The following is a 15,956-nucleotide window of genomic DNA, read 5'->3' as shown; positions in this document are numbered from 1 at the left end:
TGCTGCTGCGACTGCTGCTGCTGCTACTGCTGCTACTGCTGCTGCTGCTGTTGCACTTATAATATGCTGCATGCTTTTTGCTGCCATCCTTCTTGCTGCTTCAAAGAGGAGACCTAAAGGGAGGCCTTCCTGCTGCAGCTGCACCAGCAGCAGCAACATCGACAGCAGCAGGAGCAGCAGCAGCAGCAGCAATACCAGCACCAGCAGTAGCAGCAGCAGCAGCAAGTGCAGCAGCAGCAGCAAGTGCAGCAGCAGCAGCAAGTGCAGCAGCAGCAGGAACAGCAGCAGCAGCAGCAATAAAGCTTACGGTGTTAACAAGTATGAAGGCGCTAGCCCTCAACATTTGCGAGAAATCTTCTTTGAAGTAATGTAGCAGTCTCCTACATCAGCAGCAGCAGCAGTAGCAGCAGCTGCAGCAGAAGTAGCAGCAGTAGCAGCAGCAGCAGCAGAAGTAGCAGCAGCAGCAGCAGCAGCAGCTGGCCTCCTCGGGCACAGCAGCAGAAAATGTTTTTAGTCTAAGGGAGAGGAGACAGTCTGAGGGCTTTTGCTGCGTATACACCTCGAGGTGTATCTGCAGCTGCAACATATTTTAGCTGCATGCATGCAGCATAATTAACATTTGTTTTTCTCGCTTTTGTTTGTTTTTTATGAGGCTTTCTAAATATATTTTCAGCAAATGTTGAGGGAGTATAAAAAATAAACATTTACTAAGAGTTAATACGAAGGCCTAATATAAAAAGATATTAAATAAAAATATTATATTAAAGACATCTTTAACTTTTCTATACTTCAGCTGTCTGCACTTAGTTTTATTTAATTATAATTAATTAATAGTTTTATTTAATTATAATTAATTAACTTTTAATTAATTATAAATTACTCATTGATACAGTGTAAATAACATTGTTTGTTAATACTTTATAAGTTTTTATTAATATATATATTTATATCAATAGTGTTCGACTTTATTATTCTTATTTATTATTATAATAACAACTGCTTATAATTAAAAACACAAAACCCTAAATAAGAGAAAAGAAAGAAGTATATCAAGCTAATAATGCTCAGCAAGGGTTTAGGGTTTAGGGTTTAGGGTTTAGGGTTTAGGGTTTAGAGCTGGCGGTGAAGCTAGCACTCCCTCTCAAGAGGTGATGATTATAAGAAGAGGAGGGTTCGTCACATCTCTTGCTGCAACCCTCTCCTCCGCTTTAAACCCTAAACCCTAAACCCTAATAATATATTTGAAGTGTTACCCTGCCGTTTCTATAGACAATCTGTGTGCGAGAAGAAGTGCTGCATGCACTATGAGTATAGACAATTGTTATTGAATCATAAAGCCTTCTATTAATATTCTTTTTGAATGGAAAAGCGCAGAAAAGTTCTCCAGACAGATGCAGCAAAAAGCTGCATGTACACCGCGCGAGCGATCGAATATAATGAATAAGATTTCTTTAAGGGTCTGTCTTTTATTTAATATAAATTAAATAATTAAAAAGAATTATTTTATATTTAAATTAAGAATTATTCTCCTACAATAATATAACCCTCCGACTAAAAAGCTTCAACAACATCTCCTGTGTATGTTATATATATGTATGTACATACACCGCAGCTTTTTTTCATTAGAGCTGCATATACACCCGAACAAAGGGTATATTTTAAGGAGTTTTTCTTTAAAAAATACATTTTAAAACTCAAAAAATGCATTTTTAAAGAATTTTGTTGGTATATCTAAACATATATATCTCTCAGGGGTTAGACAGAGAGCCGTCCCCATTGCGGTGTATGCGCAGCTATGAGTAGAGGTTTTTCTTGTAGAAACAACATCACTCAACATGTTTTAATTTCTTTATTTTATAGAATTTTAACTGTATTATTTAATACTTTAATTGAATTCTACACCCTCTTATCTTCTAAACCACTACCGAGATGATCCTCCAGGACGCCGGTCCAGGGTTTAGGGTTTAGGGTTTAGGGTTTAGGGCTTTTGAACTTCTGGCGGCTCATATGAGGGTATGAGCTGCGCCGGGCGCCTTCAGCGCCGGAGCAGCAACAGGCTGGCCTTCAACCTTCAAGGGTTGAGGGTTTAGGGTTTAGGGTTTAGGGTTTAGGGTTCCCTTCGAGACAGCAGCACGTAATACCTCAAACCCTTGAGGTGTACGTACACCAGAAGAAAGAGAATAAAAGACATCTCTTTCGGATATATTATTTGCTGAGGCTGACAATGGGGAATGTCTGGGGAAGAAAGAAGATGTAAGCCCCCTGGGGGGTTAGGGTTTAGGGTTTAGGGTTTAGGGTTTAGGGTTCAGGGCTTAGGGTTTAGGGTTTGGCGCGGGTGACCGTCGAGGGTTTAGGGTTTTAGGCTTAGGGTTTATCATGATGCAAAACGGCGGAGGGTAGAGGGCTTGGTCTTGGTGTGGAATGAAGGCTTTAGGGTTTAGGGTTTAGGGTTTAGGGTTTAGGGTTTGTGGTTTGCAGCAACCCTGAAGATGACTGGATCGTCCACCTGAACGCCCGCCAGACGCAGGAGAGCTGCAGCAATGAAGTGGTGAGACCCTAAACCCTAGGCCCTAAACCCTAGACCCTAAACCCTAAACCCAAGACGCTAAACCCTAAACCCAAGACGCTAAACCCTAAACCCTAGATCCTAAACCCTAGACACTAAACCCTAAACCCTAAACCCTAGTTTGACAACCCCCTTACTTTCACCCCACTTCTTAACGCGCATGACTGTACTTTTGGGTGAACAGCCACTGGCTTGCATTAGGGTTTAGGGTTTAGGGTTTAGGGTTTCGGGTTTAGGGTTTAGGGTTTAGGGTTTAGGGTTTAGGGTTTAGGGTTTGTGGTTTAGGTGACTTCGAAATACACCCTATGGAATTTCGTGCCTAAGAATTTGTGGGAGCAGTTTCAAAAAACTTCGAACGTTTATTTTATTGTTATCTGCGCCCTTCAGTGTATACCCGCGGTAAACCCTAAACCCTAAACCCTAAACCCTAAACCCTAAACCCTAAACCCTAACTAAACCTTAAGTTGTAGGCCCTAGGCGCATGTATCTGTCTCCTTGCGCAAAATTGAGTTCTCATTTGCATGCATTAAACTCTAATTTTTTGATGCATATGTAGACCCTAAACCCTCGTCTCCAAACCCTAAACCCTAAACCCTAAACCATCGTCTGCAAACCCTAAGCCCTAAACCCTTGAATGCAAGCCTGTAGTTCTAAAGGGCTGTATGCAAGTAAACGAACAACCGTTAAACCCTAAACCCTTTACCTTGCTAGCCCACCACCCCCAAACCCTAAACCCTAAACCCTAAACCCTCGTTTTGTTTCTCAGATATCAACCACTAACGGGACCCCTACTCTAGCTCTTCCGCTGGCAGTTGTTGTGACAGTAAATGCATGCAAAGATGCATATGAAGATATTCAGCGTCATCAGTCTGATCGACTTGAAAACCACCAAGTAAACCCTAAACCCTAAACCCTAAACCCTAAACCCTAGGTTGTCGTTGGAGGTTTGGCTTACACTGCGTTAACCCCTCATATGCAGCACCTGAAACCTTTCCTTCTGCATATCTCTTCCCATCAAAAAGGGTTTAGGGTTTAGGGTTTAGGGTTTAGTGTTTAGGGTTTAGGGTTTGTGCAGATGACGCATACGCTTCCGCGTAACGCAGCAGAAGCGGCAGAGGTATCATTAAAGAAGCGGCAGCAGCAGCAAAAAGCAGCAGCAGCAGCAGCAGCAGCAGCAAGTGGTTCTTCAATACGTGAGTCGAATATATCTGAGGAGGACAACGATAGAGATGCTTTGCTGCAGCAGCAGCAGCAGCAGCAGCAGCGACATAATCGGCATCATCATAACCAGCAGGATCAGCAGCAGCAGCAGCAGCAGCAGCAGCAGGAAGAGGATGAGGATGAAAGCGAGGGTTTTGCTTCCTGCGGTTTGATAAAAAGACGATGGCGAGATCTACGCTTAGGAGATTTGGTCGTTTGTAAGAAGAACGAAGCATTTGCTGCAGACTTGCTGCTGCTGGGTTCTTCAGACCCTAAGGGTTTAGCGTTTATAGAGACAAGTAGTTTAGACGGCGAGACGAATTTAAAGTTAAAACAAACAGCAAGCGGGATGAGCAATCTACTCCCTCTGCACCTTCCTGCTGCTGTTGCTGCAGCAAAGATGCTGCAGGGACGCTTAGTTACGCAGCAGCCGAGCCGAGACATCGGTGCATTTGATGGTTTGCTGTATATACACCCGGCGAGTGTTGTGGGGCCTGCTGCTGCTGCTGCTGCTGCTGCAGCTGCTGCAGCAGCTGCAGCAGCTGCAGCAGCAAACCCTAAACCCTTTCCTGTTAGTCATGCTCAAATACTCTTAAGAGGATGCAAACTAAGAAATACTGAATGGGTTGTAGGCCTCGCGGTGTATACAGGCAAACAAACTCGAATACAAATGGTAATCCTTCAGGGTTTAGGGTTTAGGGTTTAGGGTTTAGGGTTTATTGTTTGTTTATTTGTTTATTGTTTCCTGTTTATTGTTTAGGGTTTAGGGTTTAGGGTTTATTGTTTGTTTATTTGTTTATTGTTTCCTGTTTAGGGTATATTGTTTAGGGTTTAGGGTTTAGGGTTTAGGGTTTAGGGTTTAGGGTTTGTTTGCTTTTGGTTTGTTGTTTTCGGGCTGTTGTTTATTGTTGATTGTTTCTTCTTGATTGCTCCTCGTCTCTTGATTCTTGTTTATTGTTTATTGTTTATTGTTTATTGTTTCTTGTTTCTTGTTTCTTGTTTATTGTTTATTGTTAATTGTTTATTGTTTATTGTTTATTGTTAATTGTTTATTGTTTATTGCGTATTGTTTAGGGTTTATTGTTTATTGTTAATTGTTTATTGTTAGGGTTTATTGTTTATTGTTTATTGTTTATTGCTAATTATTAATTGTTTATTGTTAATTGTTTATTGTTAGGGTTTATTGTTTATTGTTTATTGTTTATTGCTAATTATTAATTGTTTATTGTTTATTGTTTATTGTTTAGGGTTTATTGCATACTGTTTCTTGTTTCTTGTTTATTATTTCCTGTTTAGGGTTTAGGGTTTAGGGTTTAGGGTTTAGGGTTAGTAGTTGGTAGTTGATTGCTTGTAAATGTTCAGAACAGCGGGAGTTCGCCTCGTAAGGTTTCCCGAGTAGAGCGGCTAACAAACCGTTTAACTTTAACAGTGTGGGCACTACAAGTCTTTCTTTGCTTTCTTGCTGCTTTTCTTCATCTCGCTTTTGTACTGTGGGATCCTCAAAGAGCTTTTTACAAACAGTTCATTCAACAAGGCAAACAATCTGCTACACTCTTCTGTAAGAAACACTTATTTAGGGTTTAGGGTTTAGGGTTTAGGGGTTTGGGCGTTTGGGCGGTTGGAGGGGTTAGGGTTTAGGGTTTAGGGTTTAGGGTTTATTGTGGGGCTAGGGATTTTTTCTCGGGCCAGATCAGGGTTTAGGGTTTACGGTTTAGGGGTTTGGGCGGTTGGGGGGGTTAGGGTTTAGGGTTTAGGGTTTAGGGTTTAGGGTTTAGGGTTTATTGTGGGGCTATTGGTAAGGGATTTTGCTCGGGGCAGATTAGGGTTTAGGGTTTAGGGTTTGTTGGTTGTTGTTATCTTTCTAGGGTTTAGGGTTTAGGGTTTAGGGTTTGTAAGTTTTTTTACTTGGATGGTTTAAGCGTGCAAAATGAGTATTATAGGGTGTATGATAGATGAGGGTTTAGGGTTTTGTATTCTTTAGTAGGATAATAAGGGTTAGAATGGTAGGGTTTGAATATTTGGATTATATTTTAGGGTTTAGGGTTTAGGGTTTGTGATTATGTTTTTAGGGTTTGTAAGCTTCTTTACTTGGATGGTCTTAACGTGCAATATGGTCCCTATATCGCTCGTTGTACAGATGGGTATGGTTAAGGCCTTGCAAGCATTTTTTATATTTAAAGATGAAGATATGATAGCAGCACAAGGAGAGATAAAAGAAAAAAAAATATATTTTGCTGCAGCCAATCGCATGCACCTTGCTGCTGCTTCACCAACTGCAGCACCACAAGCTGCTGCTGCTGCTGCTGCTCCTGCTGCTGCTCCTGCTGCTCTTCCTCCTCCTGCACCTGCATCTTCAGCACCATCATCAGCAGCAAATCATATACATAGTAAACATCTAACAATCTCTCCTGCACTTGCTAATTCAAAAGGTATACAACTTTGCTGCTGCTGCTTCTGCTGCTGCTGCTGCTGCTATTGCAGCTGTCGTTGTTGCTGCTGTTGCTACAGCTCTGCTGCAGCTGCTCTTACGCCTCTGCTGCATCTGCTCCTGCTGTGGGTTTAGAGTTTAGGGTTTAGGGTTTAGGGTTTAGCCCCCTGTTGCAGGAGGTGCTGTTGTTGCTGCTGCTGCACTTCGCTCTCCATGCTGTTGCTGCTGCTGCTGCTGCTGCTGCTGCTGCTGCAGGGGAGCTGCAGCAAGGGGCGTGGCCTCGAACGAGCGATTTAAATGAAGAGTTAGGTCAAGTTGGATATCTTTTTTCGGATAAGACCGGGACATTAACAAAAAACTTCATGGAATTCAGAAAGTGCTGCATCAAAGGTAAACCCTAAACCCTAAACCCTAAACCCTAATGTAACCCTAGCCCGATGCTATTCCAGCCCCCAGGTTTCTAATGCAAACCCTAAACCCTAATTAAACCCTGTCTAGGACTGTATAAAATTCGCTGCCACTGTTTGCGCCTTTGATTAGGGTTTAGGGTTTAGGGTTTAGGGTTTAGGGTTTAGCTAGGGTTTAGGGTTTGTGATTAGGGTTTTGCTATGGAAGGGGTTTAACTGACATCAGAAGGCAGGTCCTTCATCGCCTCGGGAAGCCCTTACCCCCTGAGCCTCCGCCCAGTGAGTTGCTGCTTAGGGTTTACGGTTTAGGGTTTAGGGTTTAGGGTTTAGGGTTTATCGTTTATTCATGTTATTGCTGATGGTTTGCGAGGGTTAATATACATTGGGAACATGCAAAAGACTGCATTTAAACCCTCTGTTTTTGCCGTTTGAGGGTTTAGGGTTTAGGGTTTAGGGTTTAGGGTTTATGATAATAGCCGCTAAGGGTTTAAGAGGTAGTATATACATTGGGAGTATGCAAAAGAGTGTATTTAAACCCTCTGTTTTTGCCTTTTGAGGGTTTAGGGTTTAGGGTTTAGGGTTTATGGTTTAATAGGGTGTATATACATTGGGGTAATGTAGAAGAGTGCATTAAAACCCTAATTTAGTGTTTGTGAATTGTTTATGCAGTCCCGGGAGAACCTCAAACACCACATGTACAAATATCAGATGCACGATTAAGAGAGCATCTGCTTGATGCGACAAACCCTCTGCATGCGCATGCTGTTCGTTTCTTCTTTCATTTAGCTGTAAACCACTCAGTTATCTGCGAAACTGCTGAAGATGGAGGGGCCACGTCAGACAAACCCTAAACCCTAAACCCTAAACCCTAAGGCATTCAATAGACTAAACAATTAATTAACCAATTAATTAATTAACTAATTAATTAATTATTTATTTATTTTAACTAAACAATTAATTGACCAATTAATTAATTTAACTAATTAATTAACTAATTAATTAAGTAATTAATTAAGTAATTAATTAACTAATTAATTAATTAATTAATTAATTAACTAATAAATTAACCAATTAATTAATTAAATTAACTAATTAAATAATTAATTAATTAATTAACTAATTAATTAATAAAATAATTAATTAATTAGATTAATAAATATATTTATGTTACAGGTACGGAGCAAGTAGCCCTGATGAAGGTGCATTAGTTTATGCTGCGCATCACTTCGGGATATCTTTTCTTGGGCGTCATTCTGAGGGTTTGTTTGTGTCTGTCCTCGGAAGAAAGACATCCGTAAGAGTACTTTGTTCAATTGAATTTACTTCAAGACGTAAGAGATCCAGCATACTAGTGCATGTAGGGTTTGAAGATGAAGAAGAAGAAGCAAATGCAACAGCAACAGCAGCAGCAAATTCAGCACCTGCTGCTGCTCCTGGTGCTACAAACAACAACAACAACAACAGCAGCAACAACAACAGCAGCAGCAGCAGATCTTTAGGAGGGTTAAAAGGAAAGATATTATTATTAACTAAAGGTGCTGATACTGTTATATTACCTCTCTTAAAGCACGTAGGCCCCGTAGAAGAAGAGATGATAGCAGCAATGAGCGACTACGCTAGAGACGGTCTACGAACTCTCTGCATTGCTCAAAGAGAAATACAGAAAGAAGCCTTCATACAGTGGTTTAAACTTTATGAAGAAGCTGAAAATACTACTGTTGATAGACAAAAAAAATTAGAAGAGTATGCAACTCATCCTCATGATGATGCTGCTGCTGCTGCTCCTGCTGCTCCTGCTGCTGCTGCTGCTGCTGCTGCTGTTGCTGGTGTTACTGCTGCTGCTGCTGTTGCTGGTGTTACTGCTGCTGCTGCTGCTGGTGTTGGTGTTACTGCTGCTGCTGCTGGTGTTGCTGCTGGTGTTGCTGCTGCTGCTGGTGTTGCTGCTGCTGCTGCTTATATCTTTTTATCTCTTTATACGTCCTTTAATATCTTTTTGTCTATTATTATATTTTTGTCTCCTTTTAATATCTTTTAACCTCCTTTAATATCTTTTAACCTCTTGATTTCTTTACATATCTTATTTAAATATGTTTAAATATGTTTAAATATGTTTAAATACCTTTAAATATCTTTTATTGTGTGCATACAGAGTCGCGGAGTTACTAGAAAAAGATTTGGAGTTGCAGGGTATAACGGGCCTCGAAGACAAACTGCAAGAAGACGTCGGCATGACGATTGAAAAGCTCAGACAAGCAGGCATTAAAGTAAGCATTATCTTCATCTTCTTTGTTTTGTTCTAGGGTTTAGTAGGGTTTATTAGGGTTTATAGGGTTTATTAGAGTTTATTAGGGTTTGTTGTGGTTTATTAGGGTTTATTAGAGCTTATTAGAGCTTATTAGGGTTTATGAGGGTTTAGGAGGGTTTATTAGGGTGTATTAGGGTTTATTAGGGTTTATTAGGGTTTATTAGGGTTTATTAGGGTTTATTAGGGTTTATTAGGGTTTACCGGGGTTTATTAGGGTTTATTAGGGTTTATTAGGGTTTATTGTTTATTAGGGTTTATTAGGGTTTATTAGGGTTTATTAGGGTTTATTGTTTGTTAGGGTTTACCACTGCTTATTACTACGCTCTGTTGGGGGCTTATTATCCTATTGCCGCTCTGCATGCACTCTGTATGCATACTGCATGCATACTGCATGCATATTGCATGCATACTGCATGCATATTGCATGCATATTGCATGCATATTGCATGCGTTTTGCATGCATGTTGCATGCAAGATGCATGCATTTTGCATACATATTGCAGACATACAGCATGCATATTGCATGCATATTGCATGCATATTGCATGCACATATCGCATGCACATATCGCATGCATATTGCATGCGTTTTGCATGCAGGTGTGGATGCTGACGGGGGATAAAGTGGAAACTGCGGTGAATATCGCAGTAGCGACGTCTTTATTATCTGAAGGCATGCAAAGAATTTGTTATATTTGGGAGGAGCTGCAGCAAAATAGAGAGAAGCTTGTAAATAAATTGCATCAAGACCTGAGGATGATAGCGCGACAGCGGCGGCAGCAGCAGCAGCAGCAGCAGCAGCAAGGTGGCAGCAACAGCAGCAGCAGCAACAGCAGAAATAAACAGCAAACTATTCAAACAAATTATGCTGAAACATATCAAAGAGCTCTTATCGTTGACGGCGATGCACTTGCTGTTCTTCTTGAACCCGACATCTCCTTGCAGTTTGCTGCTATCTGTACTGAATGCAAAACCGTTATCTGCAGCAGAGTTACTCCTTATCAAAAGGCAAACCCTAATTAACCCTAAATAACCCTTAATAACCCTAAACCCTAAACCCTAGATAACCCTAAATAACCCTAAACCCTAAACCCTAAATAACCTTAAACCCTAAACCCTAAATAACCCTAAATAACCCTAAATAACACTAAATAGCCCTAAATAACCCTAAATAACCCTAAACCCTAAACCCTAATTTATCCTAAACACACCTAAGCGCTCATAAATCCGAAGCTTTAAATAAGCATAAACCCTAAACCCTGCAAACCTGTAGCCCTCTAAACGCTAAACCCTCAACACTTAACTGCCTAAACCCTAAACCCTCACGCTTACTTTCATCCATAAGCAGACGCAACTCCTTGTAGTAATTAAAAGTTATTCATCAATATGTATCGTTGCTTAGACCTTAGGGTTGAGGGTTTAGGGTTTAGGGTTTAGGGTTTAGGGTTTAGGGTTTAGGGTTTGTGCAGGGGGCGGTGGTTTCTCTTTTAAAGAAACTAACAGGAGAGGTAACCCTAGCAATAGGAGACGGGGCAAACGACTGTAATATGATACAAGCAGCAGATGTTGGCGTTGGATTGAGAGGAGAAGAAGGAATGCAAGCCTTCAACGTAAACCCTAAACCCTAAACCCTAAACCCTCGTTCTTAAAGGCCGTCTTCTTATCCCTACACAGGGCCCTTAGTTGATTAAAGAAACTTCATTTATTTGTTCTGTTTATTTGGATTGAGGTATATATAATATATATATTTATAATATATCCGCATGTATATATTTGTTTAATTTAGTTAATTAATTTTGTCTATATTTATGTAGACCTCCGACTATACCGTGAGTAATTGTACATCAGATATATATTTCTTTAAAATTACCTGGATGAAAAAATAAATATATTTGCATGCATATATTTATATAGATTATATATACGACGTATATATATAAACATATTAATTACTGATTAAATAGATATATTTATATTTATATTTACGGCTTTATGCAATTTCGTTATCTACAGCCTTTACTATTAGATAAATAAATAAATAAATAATAAAACTAATTAAATAAAGTGCGGTGAATGTGAATAAACAATCAGATAAACAAACGAATTACTAGTTAAATATATATATATATATATATATATATTTACATGTTTATATTGGTTCTGCAGACCTCTGACTACGGCCTTAGTCAATTTCGCTATCTACAGCCTTTACTGTTAGCACACGGACGATGGAATTACCGCAGAATATCGCGTCTTGTGCTTTATATGTTTTATAAGAACTTAGTTTTAGTGCTGCCGATGTTTTTCTACGGGGCCTTCTCTCTCTTCTCGTCTCAAAAGTTTTACTTTGAACTTCTTTATCAAATGTATAATGTTGTCTTCACTGCCGTAAGTATATTTACTAACCCTAAACCCTAAACCCTAAACCCTAAACCCTTATGTCTATCAAATGTATAACATCGTGTTTACTGATGTGAGATATCGAAACCCTAAACCCTAAAGAGCTAAGCAGATAACAAGCAATGCACCGAGCTAGCTGTCTGTATGTCTGTCTAGCTAGCTAGCTGTCTGTATGTCTGTCTAGCGAGCTAGCTGTCTGTATGTCTGTCTAGCTAGCTAGCTGTCTCTCTCTGTGCGTCTGGCTAGCGAGCTAGCTGTCTGTATGTCTGTCTAGCTAGCTAGCTGTCTCTCTCTGTGTGTCTGGCTAGCTGGCTAGCTAACTGTCTGTTGTGCCACCCAGCTGTCTGCTTGTATAGCTAGCTGCCTAGCTAGCTAGCTAGCTATCTAGGTGGCTGTCTACCCGCCTAGCTATCTGTCTATCTATCTGTCTATCTATATATCTAGCTAGCTAGCTATGTGTGTATCTATCTATCTATCTATCTATCTAGCTAGCTAGCTAGCTAGCTATGTAGCTAGCTGTTTGGCTATCAACCTGTCTCTCTATCTATCTATCTGTCTATCTATCTATCTATCTATCTATCTAGCTAGCTAGCTAGCTATCTAGCTAGCTAGCTATTGAAAGTATATTTTTCTTTGAGTGTGTGTATGTATTGCATGCAGATACCGATAACTTTATACGGCATCTTTGACCAAGACGTAGACAAACGTCTTTCTCTGGTGTATCCTCAGCTTTATCGCTGCGGTCCTCAAGAATATTATTTAAATTTTAATGTTTTTCTTCGATGGGTAGCGACAGGCTTGTGGCATGCAGCTGTTGTCTTTGCTGTACCTCTTGTTGCTTTCGGGTTTTACTCTGTTCCTACGTTAGAAGGACAAGTAAGATTTATTATATTATTATCTTTATTATTTATATCTTTATTATTTATATCTTTATTATTATCTTTATTATTTATATCTTTATTATTATCTTTATTATTTATATCTTTATTATTATCTTTATTGTTTTATATCTTTATTATTATCTTTATTCTTATTCTCTTTATTATTATCTTTATTTTTATTCTCTTTATTATTATCTTTATTGTCTTTATCTTTATTATTATCTTTATTATCTTTATCTTCATTATTATCTTTATTATCTTTATTATTATTCTACTCGTTTTTATCTTTTTACGTATTTAAAAAATATTTTTTATTGTCTTTGCTCTGTGGTCTTTTTTCTGTTTCTGCTGTAAAAGGACATTATATAAAATTAATTAGTTATTATTATTATTATTTTTATTTTTATTTTAATCTTTTATTTGGACTGTTATCTTTATAACGATTGTCGTATTCCTTTAGTATTATTATTATTATTATTATTATTATTATTATTATTATTATTATTATTATTAATATTGTAGGGTCTAGGGACTAGGGTTTAGGGTTTAGGGTTTAGGGTTTAGGGTTTAGGGTTTGTGCGTGCAGCCTTTTGACTTATGGATGACAGGGATGTTGGTGTTTGCATTAAATATGATTGTTGTTAATATAAAAGTTCTCTTAGAGACTTCTTATCTTAACTGCATCGTATGGGCGGGCTTCGCCGTCAGGTGCTGCTGCTGCTGCTGCTGCTGCTGCTGCTGCTGTTGCTGCTGTTGCTGTTGCTGCTGTTGCTGCTGGTAGTTGTGTTGTTGCCATTTTTGTTGCTGCTTGCGTTGCTGCTGTTGCTGCTGCTGCTGCTGCTGCTGCTGCTGTTGCTTTTGCTGCTGTTTGTCCCTCCTCGGACGTTTCTTTTCCCCCTGCTGCTGCTGCTGCTGCTGCTGCTGCTTTTCCTGCTGCTCTTGCTCCTGCATATGCCGCTGCTGCTGCATCTGTTTTTGCTGCTGCAGCACCATTTATATATATATTACTGCTGCATCTGCATCTGCTGCTGCATCTGCTGCTGCATCTGCTGCTGCATCTGCTGCCGCATTTGCTGCTGATCCTGCTGCTGCTGCAGCAACATAAATAAATAAATAATATATATATATATATATTTTTGTGTATGTTTGCTGCAGTTTATTTGCTTGTTTATTATTTATGTTTGGTTTCTCCTCCTGGCCTGGCTTTGCGAGTTCGATATTAGGGTGTATATACACCTTATATATTTATGCTGCTCCTGCATCAATAATAACGATGTTAACTGTACCTACACTTTGTTTAATAAGAGACTGGGCGTGGAAGTCCTTCAAAGTTTCCTTCAGGCCTGAGCTGCATCATATAGTACAGCAAACTGTATGACAACATCTACTTCATTATGCTGCTCTTGCTGCTGCTGCTGATCCTGCTTCTGTTGCTGCTGCTGATCCTGCTGCTGATCCTGCTGCTGTTGATCCTGCTGCTGCTGATGGTGCTGCTGCTGCTGAGGATCCTGCTGCTGCTGATGATGATGATCCTGCTGCTGCTGCTGCTGCTGAGGATCCTGCTGCTGATGGTGCTGCTGCTGCTGATGGTGGTGCTGCTGCTGATGGTGCTGCTGCTGCTCCTTACTCTCTCATTGTTTCTTTATCTGTGTCTCTGTTTATTTTTCTTTTTTTGTTGTTTGTTTGTTCTTTCTCTGTCTGTTTAAATCTGTTTATATCTCTGTCTGTTTAAATCTGTTTATATCTCTGTCTCTGTCTCTGTCTCTGTCTCTCTATCTCTATCTTTCTTTTTATTCTCGCTGTCTCTTCTTCTCTCTCTTTCTGTCTCTTCTGCTGTCTCCTTTTGTCTCTTTATTTGTTTGTGTTTATGTATAATTATATATATATAATTATATATATATATATGAATATATATATATATATATATATATATAAACACAACTGTTTGTCTGTCTTTATTTCTTTATTTGTTTCTTTTTAAATATCTTTTGAAGAGCATTTGTTTGGTTTTGTTGCAGGAGTATTTAAAGTTATATGGATTAGAGGCTCACTCTAATGCTGCTGCTGCACAGCAGCAGCAGCAGCAGCAGCGGGGAGACATATTCGAAGCAGCAGCAGCAGCAGCAGCAGCAGCAGCAGATGCAGCAAAGAATAGACCCAGAGAAGTCTCTGTCTCCTTCATGCCAGAGCCTTCTTCTATTACTTCAAGCGTAGCAGCAGCAGGAGCAGCAGCAGATGAAGAAGCAGGTGCAGCAGCAGATGACGATGCGCTTGCAGTAAGTATTTCTCTGTCTCTCTTTTTTGTTTATTTGTTTTACTCGTATATATATATATATATTTATTTATTTATTTGTTTATTTTATATTTTTTATATATATACATTTTCCTGTCTTTGTTTTATTTGTTTGTTTTGTTTGTCTCTCGGTCTTTCTCTTTGGGCGTCCGTTTTTGTTTTTATTATATCCTTGTTTATATAATATGTCTTTCTAATATATATATATATATATTTATATATATATATTTATATTTATATATACTGTTTCTTTATTATATATATGTATGTACTATAAAATAATAATATGATATAATATAATATAATATAATATAATATAATGTAATATAATATAATATAAATATAATATAATATAATGTAATATAATATAATATAATATAATATAATATAATATAATATAATATACTATAATATAAGGTTGCGTCTCTATGAATTCACAAGACTAGATAATTATATATTTTTAATAATTAGAGTATGATTAATATATATATATATACATATATATATAGATAGATAGATAATTTTGATTAGATTAATAAATAAATAATAATAATAATTATTATTATTATTTTAATTTGTTTTTGTTGTTTTACAGAGCTGCGACTGGGATAAAGGTGCCTTCTCTCCTCGGTATTACAGCGGCTATGCATACAGCGAAGCAGACCCAGCGTTTATTCAGATGCTACATTCAGATGATAGAGAGAAGAATAATAAAAATCAATTTAATAATAATTCATTAGACCCGAAGAGAGCTGCGAAAGGAGCACACAGACGAAGACATATTGCTAGCAGCAGCAGCAGCAATAGGAGTATCAGCAGCAACAGCAGCTACAGAGGCAGACACAAAAATAGCAGCAGCAAACCTATCAACACTTCAAGCAATATTTTATTTCCTTATCCAAAGCACCAGCTCTTCAGCGTCTCTTCTGAAGCAAACAGCGAAATCAGTGGATCCTATTAAACCCTCAACATTTTTAGGGTTTAGGGTTTACGGTTTACGGTTTAGGGTTTAGGGTTTAGGGTTGCAGGCGCAACCCCAACTCGAACGAAAACATAATCCTTTCTTTTAGGTCTTAGGGCCTGTGGCTGTATGCTGCTGTTGTTGTTATTGCTGCTGCTGCTGCTTCTGTTCCTGCTTTTGCTGCTTCAGCTGCTGCTGCTGCTGTTGCTGTTCCTGCTGCTGCTTCTGTTGTTGCTGCTGCTGCTGCTTGGTTGCGGATACAGCAACAGCAGCAAATGAGTTGTATTAATGTCTCCTTCCTTAGTTGCTGCATGCAGCTGTGAATACACCGCAGCGGCATACAGCGTGTGCGTTTATTTGCTTTTAGGGCCTTCAAATGCTTTTCTATTGTCTATAAATATGCATATAATATATATATATATATTTGTAGATAGTTTATTCATACTATACACATTCATATATATATATATATCATGTGTATACGCTATGTACAAACATATACGTCTGTATATATAT

General features: G+C 38.8%; 1 protein-coding gene across 1 annotated transcript; it reads left to right on the top strand.

Moving 5' to 3' along the window:
- Positions 1-2,224: 2,224 nt before the first annotated feature.
- Positions 2,225-15,440, top strand: EAH_00042950 (ATPase 2, putative; the record flags this gene model as incomplete). The annotated part of the gene is made up of 18 exons (XM_013395024.1): positions 2,225-2,253; positions 2,479-2,548; positions 2,852-2,965; positions 3,333-3,458; positions 3,642-4,212; positions 5,836-5,907; positions 6,450-6,584; positions 6,794-6,880; positions 7,271-7,436; positions 7,775-8,344; positions 8,751-8,865; positions 9,506-9,880; positions 10,375-10,515; positions 11,072-11,293; positions 11,966-12,181; positions 12,773-12,871; positions 14,205-14,462; positions 15,075-15,440. 18 exons carry the CDS (start codon positions 2,225-2,227, stop codon positions 15,438-15,440), a joined length of 3,732 nt encoding a protein of 1,243 aa, XP_013250478.1.
- Positions 15,441-15,956: the final 516 nt, after the last annotated feature.

This window comes from Eimeria acervulina, genomic scaffold (assembly GCF_000499425.1).
Source record: "Eimeria acervulina Houghton genomic scaffold, Eah_scaff565, whole genome shotgun sequence".
NCBI classification, from domain to species: domain Eukaryota; phylum Apicomplexa; class Conoidasida; order Eucoccidiorida; family Eimeriidae; genus Eimeria; species Eimeria acervulina.
The sequence above is the reverse complement of the archived record's forward strand: the minus strand, read 5'-3'. Positions and strand labels throughout refer to the sequence as shown.